We start from the raw sequence: 24,680 nt of genomic DNA on the forward strand, positions 1-24,680 counted from the left end.
AGTGAGAAGCTCTGGCTGCAAGAGGAGACAAGTTGATAAGGTGTTGCAACCCACAGAAAGTTGATTGAAAGTAGGGGAAAGTTAATTGTGTCAGTGGGAGATTGTGACCTCCAACCCAAATAGCCCCCCCAAAAGCAGGCAAACCCCCACACGGGGAGCATGTGTAGTTAGTGAAAACTTCAGCAGTGCTGCCTGAGGATGTGTGCGGATTTGCATTAGAAGCGAGAAACTTGTAACCAATCCTGTACATGAATGAAAATGAGTATGCACTATGAATGTGCAGATACTCTATATAATGTATACCCTTGAGTAACTTGCTGAGCATGCTCAGAGGAAACACTCCCCTGTGCACCCGGTTCTGTAATAAAGAGAACGCATTTCTTAATGCTACATTGGTGTTAAGAGGTTTACTCCTGATTTCAGTGATAAAACCAATCTAGTAACTCAGGTGGAGAGTATGGATGGATACTCATGATATGTCTTTGTCTGCCATAGTACAATAGTACAATAAGACAAAAAGCATATGTATACAAGAGAACATGGGACAGGCTTCCACAGTGGAAATAATGCACTATTTCTTCCTTTGGATGTGAAAAATCCATTATTTCTGTGTCGTGTTCTAAATAAATAATGGCAAAAAGGATAGTCTTGTGGCTGGGTGAACAAAAAAACAAAAAAAAAAAAAAAAAAAAAAAAGCGATGTGAAGGTGCCAGCGTCTCCTCAGTCTGGGTTCTTATCTTTTATGGATAGTCAGGGTGCTATCCATAAAATGCCTGCTATTTATAAAGAGAGAGATTATTTAATCCAAGAAGGAAAGCATTGCACAGGCAAGTCACTACATGGCCTTAGGTGTGAAGCTCCAGCCTGCTATAGCATACCAAATTGCAAAAGCTAATTAGAAAGACTTTGAAAAAGGGGTGGATTTGGAAGCCTTCCTGTCTGCCTCAGGAGGGGGGCCTGCTGCTCCATCACTCACAACAGCTCTGATCTACCTGTTTTTACTACTGTACAGGCAGAGTCCAAACAACACTTAAATACTATATTTCATATATGCATAACTGAAGTACATGTATGTAGGTATGTGTGTATATATATACACAGACACCTACCCCTTTTTTAGCTCAGGAAATTCTCTAAACCAGTAGAAACAAGTCAAGCCTTCAAGAATCCTGTGGAACAAAAAGATGTCTTCTGGTACTTCCCATAAGGAGACCATGTACCAACTATTTATCAACAGCATCACCCTTCTCTCTTCTCTTGCATCCCTCCACATATTTGGTGGACTCACATTTGAATTGGTAAATTAAACTTTCTCACTACTTTTTCATTTGTCCTCCAGCCTTCTTCTCTAAGGTGGTTTCCCACTTTTGAAACTGTAGCTCTCTCCCATCAAACATATCTGCCTCTCTGCAAATCTAGAAAGAAGCAGATGACAGGATATTATTCCTTGAACATGAAGTTTAAGTTTGTTTAACATTGTTGAAGCGTTCTCTCTCCTTTGAAAGGAATCTGCAAACCTGACCCATTTTAGATGGGCAGTTACAATCACACACAAATGAAAAGCAAAGTTACTTTGTTTTTTTAATTATCTGAATGCTAAAGACCAATCCATAATCTTTAAAGTGTTAATATAAATATAATTGCAGATAAAATTATCTGTATCAAAAAGCATGAGTCAAAGCAGTCAGCCATTTCATTGGCAATGTAAAAAAAAATGTTAAAGAAACTAGCTCAGAGCTCCTCAAACTTTTTAACCAGGGGGCCGGCGCGCGGGTGAAGTGGCAGGCAGTCATCTGCGGCTGCTTGGTTTCCCCCCCAACCCCCGGCGGGGGGGTCTGTAAATACCGGGGGCCGGATTGAGGACCCTGGGGGGCCGTATCCAGCCCACAGGCCATAGTTTGAGGACCCCGAACTAGCTTCATAGCTGTCTTCCAAGTCCTCAGCTCAGAAGCAAGGTTAAAAAGATTTCTGCCTGTTGCAGCAGGTGGAAGTAATTTCTACAAGCAAGCTCTACCTGCTTCAAGTTTTTAATTTTTTGTGAAATTAATTTTGTATTTTTTCTTTTAGGGAAAGAGTTGTAACACAGAAGATTTCAGCTAGATACCCTGTCATTTTACTCCCATCTTGTTACAGCCTGACTTGATACCAGAGCGTGGAAATTATGGACTTCCTGAAGGAAACATTTCAAACAAACAGCTCACAGAATCACAGGATGGTCAGGGTTGGAAGGCACCTCTGGAGATCATGCAGTCCAACCCCTGCTAAAGCAGGTTCTCCTACAGCAGGTTGCACAGAGCCACGTCCAGGCAGGTTTTGAATGTCTTCAGAGAAGGAGACTCCACAGCCTCTCTGGGCAGCCTGTGCCAGGGCTCTGTCACCCTCAAAGTGAAGAAGTTCTTCCTCATATTCAGCAGGAACTGCCTGTGCTGCAGTTTGTGCCCGTTGCCCCGTGTCCTGCTGCTGGGCACCACTGAAAAGAGCCTGGCCCCATACTTCTGACACTTAGAGGGATGAAGCTGGATTAATTAACACTGATAACATACAGCTGTGGGCTGGCTTCAGGGGCGGTGGGTTGGCCGATGTAGACAAGGTGCAGCTGTGGCTGGTTCTGTTAAGTGGTTGGGCAGCCAAGGAAGAGAGAGCAGCCAAGGAAGAAGCAGAGAAAAGACAGAGTGTGCCCTGGGTGAGGAGAGACGAGGAGAAAGCAGCAGAGTGACTGGCATGAAGAGTATGCTGGTATGTGATGGCAAAGGACCTTGTTGCAGCTTGATAGTTTGGAGAGTGCTGCGACACTTACCCTTAAGATATTTGTAGACATCAATAAGGTCCCCTCTCAGTCTTCTCCAAGCTAAACAGGCCCAGCTCTCTCAGCCTTTCCTCAGAAGGGAGATGCTCCAGCGCCCTCATCATCTTCATAGCCCTTATAGATACCTTTGGAGGTAGTCTCACAATTACAAGCCCCTGGCTCTCATGAGGGACTTCAACTTCAACTGAAAGCTGTCTCTTAAATTAAGTCACTAGAAGCTTCCCAAAACACAGGTATGCTATTTTGCAATAACTGTAGCATTACTCAAATCCATTTTGGAATTTAATTAACTGTGCACGGTACATTGTATGAGTGTGCTTCAGTATCAACCATCATCATGCAAGAAATATGCAGACAGACCAATAAGTAACGTAAAGTGTATTTTCTAAAATGAACATAAAGAAGACCCTTCATGTTAGCCCTCCACCAAAAAGTCCCAGTTCTGGGAATTAATCATTGAGGATTGCATGCTCAGCATATACCTCGGCTATCACATCTCACTCTACATTAACCCCCAAACAAGCTGCTTTTACAGTGATGCACTTAATACAGGTGATGCAGATTCCTCCCCACTGGGACTACAGCATCACCTAGGTTTCATACCCTAGATCATGGCACCTCCATGGCACAAAGTTTATGGTGCCAATGGACAAAACTTGCTTGGCAAGAACCTCTTTTTTTGCTGTTGGTTGAATCTGCTGGCAGAGCTGTTGCTGCCACTCATGTTCTGGCTCTGTTGATTCTTTTCTGTGCCACAGCCAGGGATGCTGCCTCTGGATCCCCAGACATGGAAAGCAGAATGCATCGGAATATGCCAGACCCTGACTTAGTGCTCTGCCTCTCCTGAGCCCTTTCTGCAGTTCTTCTCTACTGGGCAGGGAATCTGAAAGACTATCACGTGTCCCACAGAAACATGTTTCCTTAGATGTAGTTATTTACCACCTTGGACAAGGGTGATATCTCTCATCACAGCTGTACCAATAATCAAGGTTTGTTTTGATCAAGCAGTAACTACCCAGCAGACCCAACATGGCAAGGCACCTCGGCACACAGCCTATGCCTTCGTCATACCCTTTTCTTGTATGTCTGTGTCCCAATGAGGACACTGTTACTCCTAGCGTGAATATTGCCGAGGGCAAGAGAAAAAGGTGTGAAGTTGGTTTTTTTTCACCCCTCTTCCCTAGACAAAGCTATGTTTTCGTCAGGTGTATGTTATCTGTACAACTTCAGGCTATGAGCTTGGTGGCTTTGGCAAGCAGAGGAAAGATCTGTCAAGCTAGAGACACCTAGGACTACAGAGAAAGTGTAGTCTGAGTGGACAAAAGCCAGCACCTGTAATGCTCCCCCACCTATTGAAGCATCAATGACCTCGCTAAGTCTTACCAGAGAGACAGTAGTTCTGCATTCTCCTAGAATATCTGACAGCTGTGGATCCAAACCTGTCTTTTTTGAATGAAAAATTCAGTCAGAGAAGCTAAGTTATTTTGTTAAAAGATTTTACAAAGCCTATGGATTTGGACAGCCGCTTAGCAAAGCATGCAGTCCACAGAGGTGTCTTCAGATCAACTGCCCCTAGGAAAGTTACCAAAAAGAGCTGCCTGCTTGGTTCCTTCCTAAAATGAGATTAGACCACCATGAAGACCAACATCCAATCAGCTGCATATTGCTCTTGGGCAAGATTTCCAAAATCATAAAATAAACAGTAATAGAGCCTGTATCTCAGCCACTATTTTTTTGTTGGTTTCCTCTGCAGTCTTGTTCAGAGGACCAAATGAGTGCCAAGAAAAAAATATGTTTTCTGTGATTTGAAGCATTAGAGGATAGTAAAATTTCTGCTACCACAGGAATATGAACTTACATGGAAAAGAAACACAACAGTCAACAAAATACCATGTTCTGGACTGTCTTTGAATCACTGTATCAGTGACTGTCAAGCCAATGAAGCCATCCCACTCAAATCTGGGACCCAATCATATTGTTGGAGACTGTTTAAAGTTTCAAGCAACAGTCATGAAACCAGGAATTCCTTTGTGGGAGCTGCCTGATGTACTTCAGAAAGCAGTCTGCTGTTGTCAGACATGATGCTGTCACAATGGAGATGCTCTTCCATTTCATGTTCCATCTCCTCGTTTGGGTCTCTCCGGAATCTTTCCATGAGTAGTTTTCTTGCAGAGAGCAGGAGGAAAGAGTTCTTCTTGGCATCAGAAAAGTAATCAATCAAGATCATTGTTATGCTGGAAATAAGCTGTCTTTTATCTCAAGAAGTTCCTGTGTCATTTGTAGATCGAAACACTCACTCCATATCACCTCCTGAACACACAGGAAAGATTTGTGCTACTGGACCTCCAGGACACAACTGTACATCTCTCAGGAGATGTGAGAGATCAGAACCATCAACAGGACAGGATATTATCCTCCAGTCACACAAAGTAATTTGACAGTGACCGTAACATTCAAAGTGGTAGCAGCACACTTGCATAAAAGCAATATTTTTGTACTCCTACCAGGACAGCTAGCTAGCAGAGATTTTCTATTGAAGCTCTGTATGACAGATTATGCACTCAACATACTCCAGAATCTGGTCTCTAAAAGACACAAACATATTGGAGTGAGTCCAGTGAAGGGCCACAAAGACAATTAAGGTACTGGAGCGTGTGTCATACAAGGAGAAGCTGAGAGAACTGGGGCTGCTTGGTCTAGAGGAGAAAAGGTTCAGGCTCAATGTGCATAAGTACCCGATGGGAAGGTGTAAAACAGAGACAAACTCGTAGTGGTATCCACTGAAAGGACAAGAGGCAATGGGCACAAATTGTAAAAAACCTACATTCAATTTAAACATAATTTGTATTTATTTGTTTTTAAAATGAGTGTGAACACACACTGGAACAGGTTGCTCAGAGAGATGGTAGAGTCTCCAGCCTCAGAGATATTCAAAACTTGACTGGAGGTGGTACTGACTAACCTGCTCTAATTGACTTTGCTCTGAGTAGCAGTTCTTTCTAAGCTCAATGATTCTGTGAATTAGTAAAATCCCTACGGAGATGTACTTCTCTGGCAGATTTTTGGGTAAGATCCTTCTAGTGGTGTGACAAACCTGAACCTACTGATAATCCACAGATCCCACAGCCGGACTCATTGCTTTCAACTTCCCTCAGCAGAACCTGTTTGCAGAGACACTAAAAATGAAAAACTACTTGCTCCCACAAAAGCTGAAGTTTGATATATACTGTTCATATGTATAATCCAGTTCTTTGCTCCAGAATCCTGCACGCTTAATGTTTCATAGTTAGGAAGCAAAAGTGTGCTGTTAGGATAAAAAGGCGAGGAGTCTACAAGACACAGATATACCACACTAGTGTTGACTTTGTGAACAGTGTAATGTACATATGGACAGCACATTTCAGCAATATCTGTTTTTTAATTAGTAACTTTATGTCCTGAAGTGTACTGTATAAGCAGAATTTCTGAGGTAGGACAGTTGCAGGTCTGAAGGGACGGTAAGACAAATATCTTCTTCATCAGTCTGAATTCTGACTTTCATCAGTCCATCATAAAGGCTATTTTTAATGCACTTGTTTTATTCGGTTTCTTGCCTATCAGTAGTAAAGTAGTGCTATGTAAACCTTTCTCCATTGGTAAACCTCTCTAATTGTATAGACAAAGAAAATGAAGGTAGTTTCTAGGCCATCATGGAAAAAAAAAACCCCACAAACAAACCAACATTAAAAAACTCACCCTTTTCTTCATAATGTTCTTCAATTAAGTGCATGCTAATGCATTTTAGTCTTAGTTTGCAGGTGTTACTGATTGCCAGCAGAGTACCACGACACAAAGTGAGCTTAGCCAACAAGTGCATAAATGACATACATTTAAATATATTCCTTTCTCTTGTTTTGGATTTAGAAAAGTCAAGGAGGCTTTCAGTTTACTAAGTGCCCATCGTCAAAAAGGGCAAGGTCTCCTCAGCATATGTTCAAAATAAATGGATAGTCCTAAGAATAAAGTAAAACAAGTCTCTGTAGACACAAGGCAACCTGTCACCCAACTCAGAGAAGCAAGACACTGTTGCTCAAGCTATGGCTGTAATGATCCCATTCACTCCCGTACTTTCAGCATCATTCCTTTCTGAAATAACCCCAAGAGAAGCCCTGATTATACGATGTAATACCTTTGCTTTTAGTAGCTCATTGTCTTACGTGGCAAGACATTTGATAGTCCACCTAGACTGGCAGTCCTATGCTTTATAGCTACAAGTTTATTTGGCTTAGGAGACAAAAATGTAATATTGTTCTTAAAATATTGCACTTAAAAGATACGAAGAACTCTACTACAAAGTTACAGTCATAATATTAGCTTTTAAAATAGATCGGACAAAAGTAGATTGGCACAAATACATAATTTACATCTTTCACCCTCCCTGCCCTGACATCCAGTCATCTATGACTCCAAGATCACCACCTCCACAAATTAATATATTTCATTGGTTTTGCACCAACACAGCACATCCTTTCATGTCACAAAACTTCCATTTGGATAAATTTGAATCTGTTGTTTCAGGAAACTCTTGAATTCCTCAGCTTACCAGGGAATGGTAACGGCACCAGCAGTACAGGCCCTCTTCATGGTTCAGTGAACGGCAGCAAGAAGCCAGGTCCACTAAAGGCTTTCCTGGCTCCCTTCCAAACACACACGGTTTCTTCGTCCCTTCTCCCCCAGAAGTTGTCAACTATTAGTTTGTGATGCAGGATCATATTTAAGGCATTATAACAAATCAATGGAACAAATTTCCATAATGAGGTGAGAAGAAAACAGTTCACTGGATTAAAAAAAAAAAAATGTTTGAGTGAAAGTTGTTGATTTACAGCAATTAAAAAGCAATTTCCTTAAAAAAATGTTACTAATGAGAAGTGAGGCACCTTAAGTTCGTAGCTGCTAAAGAAGCAAACCTTTACCACCACTACCACCTTCAACAAGGTCCACTTTAGAGTTGCTCGTCTCAGAATTCTGTGCTTTTTCAGTCCTTCTTCGCTCGACCTTTGAAGCTATCCATGACATTGAAGATTCCCAAATAGTCCGCAAAGAGAACAGTTACTTTCACTGGTAGGATACTGTAGGGTAGGGGAGTTGAAGAAGAGAAAAAAATAACCAAACCAACAACAGACATCAGAAGAGTTGTGCAGTTTTATCACAAAATTAAGTTTTACCTGGCTAATACTGGCAGACAGTATACTCTCTAGAATATAGTACCACTGGTCCTCTCAAAATAACTATTGCACTCATTTGGCAGCCTGAGTTATTAGATCCATTTCCCAGACCAGCCTGCAACAGAGTCGGGAGTGCCCTAATGCTGGAGCAAGACGCCAGGCATGCAGTTACTAAGGAGCAGGCCCAGTCTCTACAGCACAGAGTAAAGCTGCACCCCAGTGGGGTCAGCAAGGCACAGTTAGATATTTCTGTCATTGCTATGTGGTCCAAGGGCAGACTGAATCCCTGCAGAACATAATGAAAATTCACACCAACAAGTAAAAGCCTAGTTTGCACTTTTAGTCAAACGTATAGCTGAAAAATCCCTGGACAGAAAAAAAGAGTGGAAAAGAAGGAAAGGCGTAACTTACTGTCTCAAAGGTAATATAAAATAAAGACTGCGTGGTAGCAGCAACATTTCTTGGTCCCTCCGAATAGCAGTGATTATCTTCTCAGCCACATATTCCGGCTCCAGAACAGGAAGCAGACGTGGCCACCTGGAAGAGAAGACATTTCTTACAATAATACAAGTTGGTTTGGATTCCCATTTTACTCAAAATAAGTCTCAATTTTGCAGTTATTCAACGGAAAGAAATAAATACTACAAGTCCTATGAACAACAGAACTTTCATTGTGTTAGGGAGTGAGTGGCCATTGTTATTTTCCCTTTGTATGATCTATAATGAGACAAATCCATATAGTCCTCACATTAAGACACACTAGGCTTTTATTTGGCTCCTAAATTTTGTTATTATACAAGCATATGGAGCAAAGCTATGCCACTGATTTCAGGAGGTGAATGGGGGTTTAGAAACCAGAGAGGACAACTGGAGCATTTGGCTTCTGCAGAGGAAAGGATACCAATTACATTTCAGATTAAATGAACAGTAAAGTACCAAGGGCTTTGCCATTTGGGTTGCCCAGTCACTGGATAGCACTATTAACACCCATCTGAAGCCCTAAAAATAACACAAGCAGAGAAAAACGTAGCTTATGATTTTCATAAAGGAAATAGGAATACGTAGCATGCTAAATATGCACGTTGCATAAGAACTTCATAAGAATTTACTCACTTGGTTCTACAGCCATCAAACATTCCCGTGTTTATGTAGTAAGGACACACAATTGTGGTTTTAACACCAGTCCTTCTCAGATCTCTCAACTCCAAATCAACTGACTCAGCAAAACCAACTGCTGCAAATTTACTTGCACAATAATCTGTAAAATAAATAAAACAATAATTGCAGTTAAACATTTTAATTTACTAACTAAACTTTACTAAACAGGTTTAGTGAGTCCTACCATTGAACAAGTACACAGGAGCAGTAAGTTTTTGATGGAGACTAGAACATAGTTTTGCCCCTGTTAAGTAACTAGCCACAGTTGTGTGTTTGTGGGGGGTTTTTTTGTTTCAGTTTTATTGGTGGTTTGGGTTTTTTTTTTTGGGGGGGGGGTTGTTGGTTTGGTTTTGGTTGGGGTTTTTTTTTGGTTTTGTTTTTGGTTTTTTTTCAGTGTACAACAGCAGCACTGTAGTATAGAAATGATATATGTGCAATACCTGCAGGAAATTACTGTCCAATAAGAAAATACTTTAGAACATAGTAGGAACTGTTTGCAGGATTAGGTTACAAAGAAAATTTGTGTTTGATGCAATTCACCCCTTTACTTCCCCTCTCCTAAATTGATCATGACAGGCAGAGGGTTTCTCATCGCATCCCCTGCTATAACCTTTCCACTCTCTGAACAACAGCAAATGAAATGATCTTTTCATACCAGACCTTATCTTTGAATCCATGCACCAGCTTCTTATGCATCAAACTCAAGCTCCCAAGACTCTCTCATGTGGTTTCAACCTGAAATTCAATTTCTCTTCATTATCGCTTCCTTGAAGCTAGATTTCTTTTACTGCTATGTCACCTTATTTCATTTTCCTTCCCCTTTGCATACATTTTCCAGAAATGCCTTCTGAGTTTGCCCTAGTCTCAACACTTTCTTTCCATCACTGTATGGGTCCTCTTGAATGAATGGCTGAGACACAGAGAATGCAAAATGAGGTATCGCACCTCTGCCTCTGTACCACACCTGAATTTTAGTAGTTCTTTGAGTCAGGGAAACCTGTACAGCATTCTGCTTAGCTTGAGAACATGCTGCAAGAATTAAAAAAGAAGCAAAACAAAGTGTCTTTCTCCCCACCAAATACCTGCAGCTTAACAACACTGACGTTACCAGTTTCCAAATTTCTATATGGCTCCTAGATCCTTTAACTGCCTTGGCAGAAAAACCTGTTTCACAGCACTGCTCAGTACTTGGAAGACTCTTTTGAAAGGAATGATCTGTTTAAGATCATCTGGTTTGAAAGTATGACCATTTGCTTTACCTATATGCAAAGACCCAGAAACTCAAAATCAGGATTTTTTACAGGAGTTTAAATTGCAGAGTTTAAATCAAACTAATTGTCTAAGTGAACATTAGCTTTAATGCTCTACCTGAAAGACGATTGACTCCAGTCAGTCCTGCTGAGCTTGCAATACTAACCAAGTGTCCATGGTTAGAGGCCATCATTGCTGGGAGGAAGGCTTTGTAAGTCTGCAATGTAAGTTAGAGTTCCAATGAAATATTTTACTAAGTAAACTACATGCTATAATATTTTGAATTTTTCTTTTAAAAAAATTTTCCCTGCAGTTTAAATAAGCTTCCCCCCGTGTCCCACTATGGAAGAGGAGGGGCGGTGGAAAGAAAAAAAAAAAAAAAAAAAGTTTGTTGTTTGAGCTCTAACCTTCAAACACTGCGCTGGGACTTTCCAGGCCCCACCAGTACCGGTACCACTTTCTCTCAGCTAGTTGTTAAGTTTCTTTCAGCCTAAAGCTCAGCACTGCAATATTTCAAAGGAGAATGAAATGTTTACTGAAAATTTTATAAAATGGCAAAAAAAAATTATGCCATTACATTCCTTTAATCTTTGTGATGAAATTTATTTATGATGAAACTGAAGCATGTGTTAATAACCCCTTTGCAGTTCTTTATGATAGGAACACCATATAGATGACCTGCCTTCCCTGGAAGGAAGAAAAAGCATGTGAAGTTACGCATTTTGGACAAAAGCCCCACTTATTAAGAGCATTGTCTGAACATGTAGTATTTCTTACCAAAACTACCATAACCACAAAGTAAGTAGAACACTAACAGAATTGAACACTTCTCTGTTACGAGAGCACCAACTTTTAGTCTGGGCCTGCTTCATTCATGTCAACTAATATTGAGGGACTGTACATATGACTAACTTCAGAATTTAGCAGATGGTAAACTTCAGTTCTTAAGAGCATTTCTAAATATAAAGCAGTTTTTCTTCCACCCACCTCTGCCAGGAGTTCCCAAAGGATCCATTCTTCTACCCTTGTTCTATTTTACAGACTCCCAGGCACAGAAGGTAATTTCTTGTATAATTTCTGACTGAACTTACAAGGACCTATATACCCTTTCATATTTTCCTCAATTCCAAAAGGTTAAATTAACACTAAAAACATGTTGAAAGGCTTTTTTGGTGTATATATGCAAAGTACAGATATTACCCAGAAGTGTGCCATTATGTTCACTTCCATGCTTTTTTCCACAAGCGAATCTGGACAATCAAGAAACTTCTTCCCAGTTACAATACCAGCGTTGTTGACTAGGATGCTAACATCACCAACTTCTTTTTTAACCTAAAAGAAAAAGCCTCAAGATATTATATAATAAATACATGCTTTCCAAGTTTTATAAATGAAAACATATGAAATAGCACACATTTCAACTAAGTTGACCTTACACATCCAAACACCTCAGGTTCTTGCATATTCTCACCCAATACATTTTTAGAGCTGAGCTTACAACTGGACTTACTCTGGGGCTGTGGAGCCCAACAGCTCCACACAGGCTTCTGCTTTTGACATTTCTGGTTCTTGCTGCAAATGTTCCAGGCAAGCTCTCTGCAATAGGGACTTAACTAATACAAGTATTTTGCTATAATAAATACAACTTAAAACCGACAAACAACTCTGTCTGTAGGGCCATTTCTATGCCACGTGGTGAGGCACAGTACATAGATCCTCAGGTGACTTCATCAGAATCAGGTACATAATCTGTGTGAGGGTTGAAATATCTAAACTTTCACTTCTAAGGTTCCTTGCGTGATACTCAAATCCTGCATTTTCCACAGAGCAACCTGAGCACAGCGGCAGCGTTGCCATATGACTTGAAGGCTAAAGCCAGCTTGCACAGTACTTGAATCTTCACCAGTGTTAGTTGCCTGCATCCCAGCAGTCCAGGTATTCATCTCTCCCACTGCACAGGGCAGCAGCTACTTAGTAGCATCTTAGTATTTCGGGTATTTCAAGATTCTTCATGTTGCTTTCCACATTTTCCACTTCTGAGTGTGACTGTTAAACACTAATGTATTACATAGTAGTTTTTCCAAAAGTGGTAACTTTACTTGCATTCCATGGTGCACACATTAAAGCACACTTCCCTACAGCTTTCCAGGGGAGCAGATGGAATTTTCTTCCCCCAGTGTGTTACAATTGGTATGGGCAAACAGTCACTTTTGATAAGAAGTATTCCTCATACACATAGGCAGTAAGAAAGACTACCTGTAAAATATTTCCTCCTTACAACCTTTTTATTTATTCAGGTATCTTAACTTCAACCAACTTTACAGGTCAGGAACTTAAGAGCTTACATTACCAAACAAAAAGGGTGTTTTTTTTTTTACAAGTTTATTTCTCATGAAAACAGCCTAAAAGAACCCTATCTCTCCATTGGTATTAGCACTCAGGACCACACAAGAAATGAGAAAACTGTAGGAAGGGTAGTAGTTTGTTATGGAAATTAAACAAAAGCTGTAGGATTCTGAGTACAGGAAGATTTTAGGGGTCATACAGTCACAGAAGGCAAAAGCCTTATGAGCTTCTGCAGGTGATGGTGCAGACAGTTGTTTTAGTGTATTTGCTTCAATCCTAACACTGTACCAGAATCCTTGAGGTGGTTCCCAGAAAATAAGTTGGCTAAAGAGTAATACCTACACATTTAGTTCAGCAAGAGGAGTATAGTTCTCACTTTAGCTCCAGACTGAGAACTTTTATGAACAGACTCACTTGAGAGAGCAGCTATAGGCTAGCTGATATTAAGATACTGTGCTAGCTCTCAAAAGGAGAATGAAAATATTTAATGTAGTATTTGAAGTACAATTAATTAATCTGAGCTACCTGGGAAAAAGGAAGCAAGTACTTTAATTTGTGATTTCCAGATCAAGTGCTAAATACACGCTGATCAGTAGCTTTGGGAAACCATGCTGGTTTTATCCCATCTTGCCATACTGCTGCAGCTCACAGAACACAGTGTTTCCTTTGCTAGGTACCTATAGTGGCTGAAGAAAGCACAGACAGACCAGGTCTGTATAGCAGTAAAGAATTAAAGGATAATCTACCACATATCCTTTATTCTAGCTTAATTTCCTCATCTTCCTTGAACTTGTCCCAATCTTGTCCATGTTTGTTAATTACATAAGAGTTTAAAAAACAGAAAGGAGCCTTGGTAGGATTATATAGAACAGTTATTAATCAGCCAGAGCCCCTCTCCACCTCATTCACTGCAGACATTGTCTGTCTATTCCCCTCTTAAAACTTTGTCATGTAACAATTCCAGTATTTCTGAAGCAGTGCCACACGATCTCCATGTCAGCCTTAGACACATTGCTCTAGTCACCAACCTGAGAATGTACCCCTCAGTACACATTCAGAGACATAAATGCAATCGTTAGTAAATGATGCTTTAATACTGCCTCATGTCAGATGATTTAGCAATTCTAGAAGTCTGGACCAGTACCCTAAATCTAACCTTTGGGGCAAAGAACAAGTATCTGAATAAGTGGTCATGTTTCTTTTGTGCAAACAGAAGACAGACAGAGGTGGGGGATGTGGTATGTACAGTTTATAACTTGGTGATTGGAGCATTCTGTTGATGGAAAAGGGAAATAGTGGCAAAAAACTGAACAATCTCTTTCTTTACCACCTGTCTCTGCTCAGTCTAAAATATATTCACACTCTGAATAGAACTCAAAGCAGATTTGAGTGCCTTCTTGCAACCCAGGCAAATAATTCCAGCTTTACAATACCTCTGTTCATGTTGCTTCCCTACTAACTAGATGTGGCAGCTCTTTCCTCAGTAAATGGCTGTTTTAATTGCATTCTCCCCTCAGCATGACAGAGCCAAGACAACCAGCCCTTCCAACTTTCTGCTTTGAGGCCAAGTACAAAAGATCTGTACCAAGCCTTTTCCCTAGCTGTTGGGGGCTGGGGTGGATAATGTCAGCTTTCCAGAGCTCTAAACCTCCCCATTTGTGCAGGGCAGGAAAGTATGTTACAGGTGTTTGCATTAAGCCTAGGTAAGGCAAGCATTATGCAAACAGCTCATCTGGTTAAACATCTTTTTAAGGTATAAACACTCTTTCTCGCTTGCTTTGGCAGTTATGCCCTTATATTGAAGTTTAGTAGCGAGCAACTCCCAAATATCATCCCAAAGCATCTACTCTTTAATCACAAACCCCTCCGTAACTGCCTACAAGAGCTGAAGAAAGCACTGGATGTTTTACGAGCAGCATGAAATAGCACCAGGAAATCTGCTTCTACTGTTGCTCCTCTGCACAGGAAAGATTCTTAGAAAAGTAGAAAACTGGCTGCAAACCATCATCTTTACTAGCAAGAAAAAACAGTGGATAAGCAAAAAAACACCATGCAAGAGATACCCTGGAAGTAAATGTGAGCCCAGATGCAATTTTGCAACATGATAATGACAAAAAGGCTTTGTTTCTTCACAAATAAGAAGATCAAAAACCAGTTAGTTTCTTTTCAAAGCCCTAGATTCTTTAAGTTTAGCTGAACTCAGGGGAGGGAGACATAGGTCAGAGAAGGCCACATCCTTTTTGGGGTTGGGTACTTCTGCAACAGGGACATCAGAAACAAGTTTTAAGCTATAGCTCATGATAGCTAAAAGCTGTCCTTCATCCTGTTAGTACAGTAAGGGAACACCACCACCACATCTGAAGAGCTTTTTTGTTTTCTTCCTACTGAAATGACTTTTCCCCCTTGTCTCTCTGTGTGGCTGATGAAGTACCAGAAGCAGGTATTTAAGGTCCACATACATTTCATTTTGGCTTTGAGACTGTTTTACTGGGCACACAGCTTTCAACCATATCCTGCCCTGCCTACATGCACTCAGTTTGCTACAGTCTTGCAAAACTCCAAGTCATTGTGTGAAGCTGAATCACAGGGAGGGGCAGGAAACAAAACCTGGAGCCCTCCTGTCCCATATTGCAAAGGGTGACACTGAACACTATGAGCCAAAATCTACTTCACCGCATCATGTAAACAATGCCACCAAGCAATAACTAATACTAAAGTCTTTTTGTTACTAATAAGACAGGAAAGTTGTCTGCACGGTTCTACATCAGTTGTCAGCAGGACATGATATTTCTGAAATAATGGTAGTAGGAGATTTTCCTCTATGGGGATCAGGAGGCGGATTATTAGTGAATCAGCTGTTAGTGAACTGCTGACAGAAGATTATAAGTGAGGCATCATGCACTCAGACCCCCTTACCACTTGTTCACTCCTATCTACGACTGTTTTGTCATCCCTAACCTGTGTCACACACATATGTACACACTCATCTTTTCATATTTGGCCAGAAAGGCTCTGATACTGCTTTAATCCATAGGGCTAAAGTGCTAGCCCTCAAGTCCTCAAAAAAGAACATTACTTTCTGTCTTCTTCATCCCTGTGTCCTTCACACTGCAATACTCCCCGCTCCTTCACTCCTTCCAGTCCATCAGGATGCAGTTACAGGCCTGTGGTGAGGCACATGCAACTGCTCTGCAGGGACAGCAGATGTACAACTCAGCTGGCATTATGGAGCTGCAAGAGGGACCAAGGATGACCAGCATTATGAGGATATAAAACCAGCAGTACCAGCCTCTAGCAAGCTCCAAGTCACGCACAAGTTTCACTTACCAGAAAGTTTGTTCTAGCCATTTTTGCAGATAGAAAAATGCAGAAGGCTAGAGCTTCTTAAACATTATTCCAGCCAACAGATGTTTCTGAAGACAGCTGAGGGTTTTTTTAAATTCATCCTCAGACATAACACTTACTGTGGAAACTTTCTAGATCAACAGTTAAGTTTAGCAATGTTTTAAGCAAATGAAAACAGGTTGTTATAATGGAAACTGTTAAGCAATTTTAGCTTTTGGCAATTCTACTAGTCTGCCTAAAATATCTAACCACATGCTATATTTACAAAGCTCTTCAGAAAGGAAGAAAGAAATATTTAAGGCTTCAAGATACACTCATTAATGCTGATAAAGCAAGTCTGAAAAAATCTATTCACAGCTGTGGAATTATCTGTAAAGGGGATTAACTGCTTAGGCAGTTTTCAATGTACAGTCTTCAGGGTTTACTTTTGGTAAAAGGCTGCCAGAACTTGGAATACTGCTATAGCTTCAATAAATTGATTTTTCTGTACTTCACCAGTAAGTGCTTGCCTAGTAATTGAATGAATCAGGAGTTAGCCAGCTGAAATGGGCTACTGACAAAAAAAAGAGAACCAGCTCTTTTTATTTTTAAAGGAACAGAAGTACACAAGTCAACTCTAAAACTCGGTATTCTTGAAATAGGTAGCATGCACAATACATTCTGAATTAACTTGAATCTCTTGCTTTGAGGTCGCTAAAAATTAGATGCACATGCATGCACTCAGTAGTGTCAAAGCCACAAGTAAGATACTTTACCTGATCAGCTACTCTGTAGACATCCTGCCTTTTGCTGCAGTCACAGATGTAACAGTGTATTCTCGCTGCTCCATTTTCTCTGGCCAGCCTACTTGTCTCCTTGAGTCCCTCTTGATTGATGTCCCAGAGAACCACTGTAGCTCCAAGGCTAGCAAATTTTAAAGATAACAGTCTTCCAATGCCACTTCCTGCTCCTGTTATTAATACGATTTCACCACTAACATTCTTCTTCCGTCTAGGCACAATCAGGAACACTAGTGACTCCAGCAAGTAATAAACAGTAAGTCCGATTACTTTGAATGTTTCCAGCAAGAAGTTCATCTTGAGGCTGTTTCTTCAGATACCTGATAAAAGAAAATGTTTACCAGATAGAATAAACCATAAAGATAAAAAATGCAAACATCAATATTTCAAAGCTGAAAGGCATTTTCAGATCCATTCTAAATATTTTCTCTAGTCTGCTTCCGAGTGTTGTCTGAAAAAAAAAACAAACATATGCTTACATCTGCACATCTGACCCATTTGTCCTGTTTCTGTATCATCTTCAGGTTGCTCCTACTCCCTTCCAGAATGCAGCACACAACTGTTTTACCATTTGGCAGAGGCAATAAAACCACTTGCCATCACCTGCTTTAGAAATTCCCCACCCCTCACATCACATGTTTCCATCTCTGCTCTGACCAAATGCATAATCAAAGTCACAGTCTCAACCCTCCTGAAAAACTGCCAGTATAGGGAGCTTCAGAATACAGTATGCTTATACATCTCCAAAACACACTAGGTAAATTATGGCTTTCACAACTAGCTTTTCAGCTACTAGCATTACCATTGTTGAGGAAAGCCCGCTTTTGGAATTGAACAAAATCTTTTGCAAAGCTGTTGAGTTTCTTCCCTTCACCTCCCTGCATTAAAGCAAATGTTATGGGCCTGAATCATACCATCTCAGGTATGCATTAAACTTCACAGACTGTATTCATAACAGTAATGCTGACACCAAGCACACATTTAAGTCCTTGAAGGAATGTTATTTATTTCCCAGCATACAAAAACCATGCAAGAAATGCACCCTCAGTCAAAGCAGGTTTTAGTCTCTGACCAGTTATGGTGTGATGGATTAATACCTTCCTTCTCAGCTGAAGGTAAAGCACACTGGCACTTACACTTCAACCTTTAGCACTACACCCCCAGTTTGATAACATCTCTTGGTTAACATTGCTATCTATGTGTATAGATAAACATGTCTGATGAGTGCCAAGAGATAAGTTACTTGGATCTCTGCTGCTCTGAGCAAAGATTGTGAGATTTAGCAGGTAGACATACACAAGTTATCATGAGTCTCAGGTTTTGTACGTGGGAAACAAGGTCTGTCCTGAAAAGGGATAGGCCACTGCTCAGACAGAGCTAGCTATTTCAGAAAGTTTTCTGGCAGAAACATTAGGATATCTTAAAACTATTCCAACAACAGAAAAGCATTTATCAGACGCATAGTAGGTATGGAAAAAAGTTGTTCTTTCTGATAAAGAAAAGTCATAGGGTGAATGTTTTCTGGTGTGAAGGTATACAGAGGTTCTGGCACAGATGAAAGGCAGTGACACCAATAAGAAATTTTAGAAATATCAAAACAGCACAGGAACATTTTTCTAGAGCCAATATTGACATTATCCAGGAAACATATTATTAAATTTCACATACATCAAAAAAACAGTGAGTTTTTGGAAACTCAAGTTCTTTGATGGCTCTAAGACAGAAGCAACAAATCTTTAAAATAAATTCAGTTGTTGAATGTAACTTGATTACACTAACTTAGTGCACTTAAATGTAACATACTCCATTTGTATGAAAGAAGATCGGTATCCCCAGGATAGATAAGGATGTTTTCCCTATGGAAAAACAAGAGGTAATTGCCTTGAAATTAGAGTAACAGTTTGACCTAAACTCAGTTTAGAATTTACATCATAATCTATTAAGTAAAATAATAATGTATTAGGCTTGCATAGGGCAGAGGCATATTAGATCTTAGAGAAAGTACCTATTTTATCTTAGGGAAGTAGACTTGGCTTAGGCATACAGACCACAGGAGACTTCCTTAGAACACCAGCCCCACATCCCTCAACAAGATGCCTAGTTTCCACTGACACGTCTCTCGCCTAACCCGGTTTTGGTGGGGCCAAGATCCCTTCATTCTCACTGCATTAGCACTGCTAATTACACCAGCTACTGTGACCAGGAACGTCCACATGGACAATCGAATTTGCTAACTGACTTGGCTGATTTGGGCTTCTCAACTAACATGAGCAGGGATCTACCTACAGGTGCATTAACCCAGGGTACCATTGGCACACATAAGGCTTCAGATCCCTTCTGATGCTGAGTATTGTTTTTTTTAATATGCCTACATTCACACAGACCTAAGCGTGGAAGGCTTTTACATCATGAAGTATCAAAGGCTTTACAACGGCTTACCACGCCGGTTCCTTTCCAAGCGCCGGTAAGCTCGCCAGCACCGCCGGGCTGGCACCCGCGCCAGCTCGCGGCTCTCGCAGGCTGCCAGGGCTCCCCAAACCACCGACAGCACCGAGGGGGGCCTCCGACCCACCGGCCTCCTCTGCTAGCCCAAGAGATCCGAGGCTGATCACAAGGCACCTAAGCAGAGCTCAGCAAGCACCTGGAAGGTCGCGACCTCCCACCCCTTCCCCGAAAGCACAGCGGTCCTGTGGCCAACGGCCGGGGGCCGAGGCACGGCAACGCCCGCCCCACCCCCCGCATGCCGCTGGGCAGCTCGGCACGCCCGGCCTGCCGGCCCAGCCAGCGCCGCAGCTCCCACCCCGGCAGCCTTCAGCCGTGGCGGCCAGCCCGCGGGACCCGGCCCGCCGCCCCTCGCTGCCGGGGCGGGACGCTGCCAGCACGGCTCCCCGCGCCGGGCGGCACCGCAGCCTGCCCCGGCCCCCAGCGCACGCCCCCAGCACCGGGACCCCCGCGGCCGCGGGTACCTCCGCCTGCAGGGCTGAAGGGCGGAGAGGGCACCCCCGCCCGCCCGGCGTGGCGCAGCGATAGGCGGCACCGGGGCGGGTGCGAGCGGCGGACTGAGGCAGCGGGAACGGCAGGACGGAGCGACACGGCCCGGCCTTTATACCGGCAGCCCGCCCCGGCGCGGCGCTGACCGGATGCCCGGGGGCGGGGCGGAAGGGCTCCGCGGCGGGAGGGAGCTGGGCCGGGGGCGGCCGCTGTCTGCCCGGGGCTGCTGGCCGGCGGGGCCGGGGCCGGGGCCGGCTGGGCCCGGGGGCGGGCGCTGCCCTCCGCGCCGGGTCTGGCGGTGGGAGGTTGCGGCCTGGGGGCGGTGGGGGCGCTTGCCCCCCGGAGCTCGTTGCTGCGGCCGGCGGTCGGGCGAGGGCTGTGCGGACGGAGAGCTCGTCGGGCGGGGGCTCCCCCCCACTTCCCCTGAGTTTTCTTTAAGAAATACCCGACAGCGTTATAGTGGCTTCTCGGTTTTGCGTGTGAAACGGGGACGCTGGGAGGCGGTGGGTTTCCCCGGCTGCTCCGGACCCGTGCGGCGGGGCTGTGCCGGAGCCCGCCCGGGTGGGCCGCGGCGGGAGCAGGACCCGGCCGCGGCTCCGGAGGGTGGTGCTGCGGGCGAGGAGGGGGCGATTTTGCCTTCGGGAGAAACTTGGAGAAACCCGTTGGGTAGTAGTGGGCTTCGGGGCGTGCAGGGCTTAGGGAAGCCTGAGTGAGAAGGCGCTGTGCTCGGGGTGGTTTGTGCTCCGTGCGCTTGGGTGCGGAGAGGTGCCCTGGGCCGCCGGGCCCGGCGGCAGGAGCCGTGCGGCACTAGCAGGGTTTCGGAGGGGCATGCGTGGTCCTTCCAGCGTGGTGGCCTTTCAGGGGAGCGAACGAGACTTGAGCTTGCAAAATGTGTTTTCTAGCAGTCGTCAGAATAGAGTCATGAGTTTGGTAATTCAGTGAAGTGCTCTGTGTTTACTGCTGTAGATACTTTAATTTCTTAAAGCAGCATTGTTTTGGAGGTGTTTTTTTAATCTCATGCTCATCCTTATGCAGCAGAACTCAAACTGTAAGGCACTGAACGTTCACAACTTCAAGGAAAGTCTGTATGAGGAGAGAATGCGTAGTACCATCAGAAAAAATATGACTGAAGGTATTTTCTTAGCACTGAGATCATCAGTATGCCCCTTTTCAGACTGGTGTATTCGTGTTGCTGTTACATGTCTCTAGATGTATCAGAACCCAGCCTTCGGAATGTTACTTTCATCTGATGAATTAAGCAAATGCTTATGAAACACTGCATTTAATATAATGCATAATAAAGAATATGAAACAGCAATTCATGTTGCTTTCTTTAGGCAGCTTTAAAAATCTGCCGTTTGATTCAGTAATCTCCAAAGAAATTTTGAGAACTCACTGTGCACAAACACTTTCCAAGGAGAAAGGATGGAGAGCACGCTTAGTGATACATACTGGTGAGGGAGCATGTTGCTTCGCTTGCTTGCTTGCCTTGGAACAAATGGCTCTTCTTAGTCAAAAAGAGCAGGGGTTTGAAAAGTGCTGTGCTGTTTAAGTAAATACTTTTCTTGCTTCCCCTGCACAAACTATTTAAAGTATTGCTGAAATAGGTCAAAGGTCTTTTATTTCAGGTATGTAGTTTTGGGTCAGAGTCTAGACTCTTGACTATAGACTCTGCTGCACCCTCAAGATCTATTCACAGAAAAGAAATTAACTGCTGGATTAGAATATTTTAGTGGGAGTTAATCTATTAGTGTATTAATACAGTAAATTTAGGAGGCTAATGATAGCCGGACAGTGACACTGATGAAATCTGGGTTTGGCTGCTGCTTTCTTTTTGTGGTTTGTATTGTTTACAGTAGCTCACTTAAAACAAGGAAGTGTAAAAAAAAAAAAAAAAACCAAAACCCTACGCATTTAATTTTCAAAAAGGTTTAGATAAAATCCGTGCTTTTTAGTAATACTTGAAAATTAATAACGTTTCACATTGAGACTGACCTTATTATCAGAATTTGAGATTAGAAGGTGGGACACCTGGCTTTTTTCCCCAGCTTGTACAAAGTTTTCCTCCAAGTAATAAACTCACTAAGTATCTTGAATTTACTAGTCTGTATGACGAAAGGCTAAAATTAGCCTTAAGGTAAAGAAACCCTTTTAAAGACTGTCAAATTAGTGTCTTTTACAGTGTGAGGTCAAAGAAGACCCGAGTGGAATCATTACTTTTGATTCAAGTCCAGAAATGAAACTACCCTAATTTGTATTGGATGAGGATGTCTCCCTCTTGCCACATGTTATTTCTGGACCAATTTGTGAGTGCTGGCAAAATCCCAGGAGTGCAGAACTGGGACTGCTGGTGTTTGTGCATTTTGTGTAACATCATGCTAGATGTTTTCAAAGGAACCCAAGGTCATTCAAGTCATAAGAACAAGTCTGAGGAACTTTGTAAGTGCTTTCACTTTTGCCTGTCTGTAGTAGTTGTGTACGTAAGTGTACTGCTAGGGCTGTACTGTATTTTGGCTTACCATAACTTCCAGAAAGCTCTTGACATTTGTTGTGGGTAGATACTGGCACCTCTAGTGGAACAGTGTAAACAGTAGCATGCTGAAGTGCTATTTATGCTTCATGTGAATCTGTGGTAGATTCATTATTACATTGACCTGACTTCACCATTTAATCTTGATTATAGATGTGTCGCAACAAATAAGGATAAAGCAAACGGAGAGTAAGGGTTGGTCTCTGCTGGATAAATGCAATTGTATAGTGACTGGGATACTCATCCTCACTTCAGGATAATAACAACAGACTGGTATGCTGTTGCAGCCGCATTCTCTGAAAAGCTCTGTTGTTTTTGTTTTTTGTAAAATATAATTTATTTCTATCAGAGCACTCAAATTGTGACAAATATTTTGATATTAAAGCATTAATTATTCCCCACCTGCCCCAGCTGTTGAAGTGGAATAGTGTAATATGCTTGTAAACAGTCTGATCTCTCTGCTTTCTTTTAACTGGCAAGAAGTAGGAAAGGAAGTACAAGAGATACCACCAGTGCCTATATACTGTGATTCGTTCTGTATGTCTACTGTGAATCTTCTAGAATCCTATTAAGTTTCCAGTGTCAGTGTCAGCTGCTTTAGGAGTTGTAGGTATGCCATTGCAATTGCAGCCTGCAGACTTGCCCTTAGCCACATACTGCAACTGCCCAGCGAAGAGTGGGCCTTAGTTTGAAAACTACTGCCTTGCTAATAGAAGTTAACTGTCTCCCGTGTTGCCTATGAAGGAAGTAGGGCAAACAGCACTTAGCCAGAATTCTTCAGAATTCACTTTTCCTTCTTATTCCTGCAGAAGAAAACCCGCTTGGGTAAAGGGGATGTAATCAAAAGGAAGGATCATCATCCTGAACACAGATGACTGAGTTGCATTCTGAATTTTCGTTTACCATATGTGTTTCCTTTGAGTCATATTCACCCTCTAACAAGAATTTATTGAATTCTAGTTCCCTTTAGTAGCAGATTGAAAATACAGGAATTGTGGAAGTGAAAAACTATAACCCAGTGGTGCTCCATTCACTACATCTGAGAAGAGTGCCAAGTCCTGTTTACTGAGGGTGAGGGCGTGGGATGTGCTGCACTAACATCTGTTCAAGGTTATATTCAGCAATATATGTGAATATATATATATATCCAGCAAATATAACCAGCAGCTTGGTGCACTGAAAAGCATGCTTCTGTCCCTTACAAATCAAATTAAGAAAGGGACAAATCCTCATCAGAAAAGGAACACAGCAGCACTAAGTATCATCATGACTTAACCATGGGATGCTCAGATCCCAGAGTTTACAGCTGTTAAGCTGTGTTTACAGTATGATGGTCAGCGTCAGAACCTGCCACTTTGTCTTTCATTCCCTGAGCATTTTGCTGTGGTGTGGTGAACCTCACCAAAACTGATGAGTAAAACCCTGCAAGAAAATATTTGGGGTTTGCTCTTTCATCTGGGCCAGCTCTGTGATCAAATTTATCACATGCCCACACAGTGCAGAAGATTGTGTGGGAAGAGGAATGAAAGCTTGCAAAACAAGACTTTTTAATCAGAGCTCCCATGCGATGTGAAAGTGACATGGGCAGAAGCCTCTAACCTTGGCAACAGGTAACATTGTAGACAAGGGTGTGTCTGAAATTGTGTTCTTTATCCAGACAGGAATGGCTGTTGTGTTAGTCCTCTAATGCCAAAGTCCAATTATCCCTTGTGGATGCAGGTGACTACATCAGCTCTTATGAGTAACCAGTGTTTGCTGATGGTAAAAGTGGTGTATGCCCCTCAGTCATGGAAACATGTACCAGTTTCTGTTATAGTAAGGTTGTGATGATGATGGTGTAAAGGACCTGAAATCACATTTTCCACCTCCCATGAGGACATCGCAAATACCTGGTTATAATTTCTTTATTGGATCTGCAGAGCTTTGAGTCACACTGGACAAGTGGGTACAGCATAGGTATCTGGTCTTGATGATACCAGCCCTCACCCAGCAGTATAACAGTGGATGGCAGCAGCAGCATCACCTCTTTGAAGTCATATTTGCCAAGGGTGCTAAACTTCACTGAACTCCCTGCAGCGGGGATGGAATTGGCATGTTAATCCCCTCTGTGTGCAGAAGTATTCAGCCTATTGATCCCAAACACACTGTGGCACGAACTAGCTGGGGGTGGCAGCTGAGGGCTTGCTCAGGTAAGCAGGTAGCATTGGCTGAGCTCTCATTTGCCTCCAGAGCTGACCCACTTTATTCAGAACAGCAAGCTGAATGAAAG

At 42.4% G+C, this 24,680-nt stretch overlaps 1 protein-coding gene across 2 annotated transcripts; it reads right to left on the reverse strand.

Moving 5' to 3' along the window:
- Positions 1–4,694: 4,694 nt before the first annotated feature.
- SDR16C5 (short chain dehydrogenase/reductase family 16C member 5) lies at positions 4,695–19,995 on the reverse strand. 2 transcript variants are annotated; one of them, XM_040586934.1, is made up of 7 exons: positions 19,857–19,995; positions 16,867–17,210; positions 11,621–11,752; positions 10,538–10,637; positions 9,125–9,269; positions 8,423–8,548; positions 4,695–7,915 (listed from the first exon to the last, which is right to left on the reverse strand). In XM_040586934.1, the coding sequence occupies exons 2-7, from the start codon at positions 17,185–17,187 to the stop codon at positions 7,822–7,824; spliced, it is 918 nt and encodes a 305-aa protein (XP_040442868.1). In that variant the 5' UTR covers positions 17,188–17,210; positions 19,857–19,995; the 3' UTR covers positions 4,695–7,821. The 2 variants fall into 2 exon arrangements, with proteins under 2 accessions (XP_040442868.1, XP_040442869.1); XM_040586935.1 differs by lacking the exon at positions 19,857–19,995 and adding an exon at positions 19,330–19,441.
- Positions 19,996–24,680: the final 4,685 nt, after the last annotated feature.

This window comes from Falco naumanni, chromosome 3 (assembly GCF_017639655.2).
Source record: "Falco naumanni isolate bFalNau1 chromosome 3, bFalNau1.pat, whole genome shotgun sequence".
NCBI classification, from domain to species: domain Eukaryota; kingdom Metazoa; phylum Chordata; class Aves; order Falconiformes; family Falconidae; genus Falco; species Falco naumanni.

What these genes read in the sequence shown, in the direction of transcription:
- SDR16C5 (XM_040586934.1), bottom strand. Translation starts at nt 17,187, where the DNA reads ATGAACTTCTTGCTGGAAACATTCAAAGTAATCGGACTTACTGTTTAT. An exon ending in TTTGATGGCTGTAGAACCAA is followed by an intron (nt 8,549 to 9,124) that starts GTGAGTAAATTC and finishes CTTCTCTTCCAG; the next exon opens with GTGGCCACGTCTGCTTCCTG. An exon ending in TTTATATTACCTTTGAGACA is followed by an intron (nt 7,916 to 8,422) that starts GTAAGTTACGCC and finishes CCTACCCTACAG; the next exon opens with TATCCTACCAGTGAAAGTAA.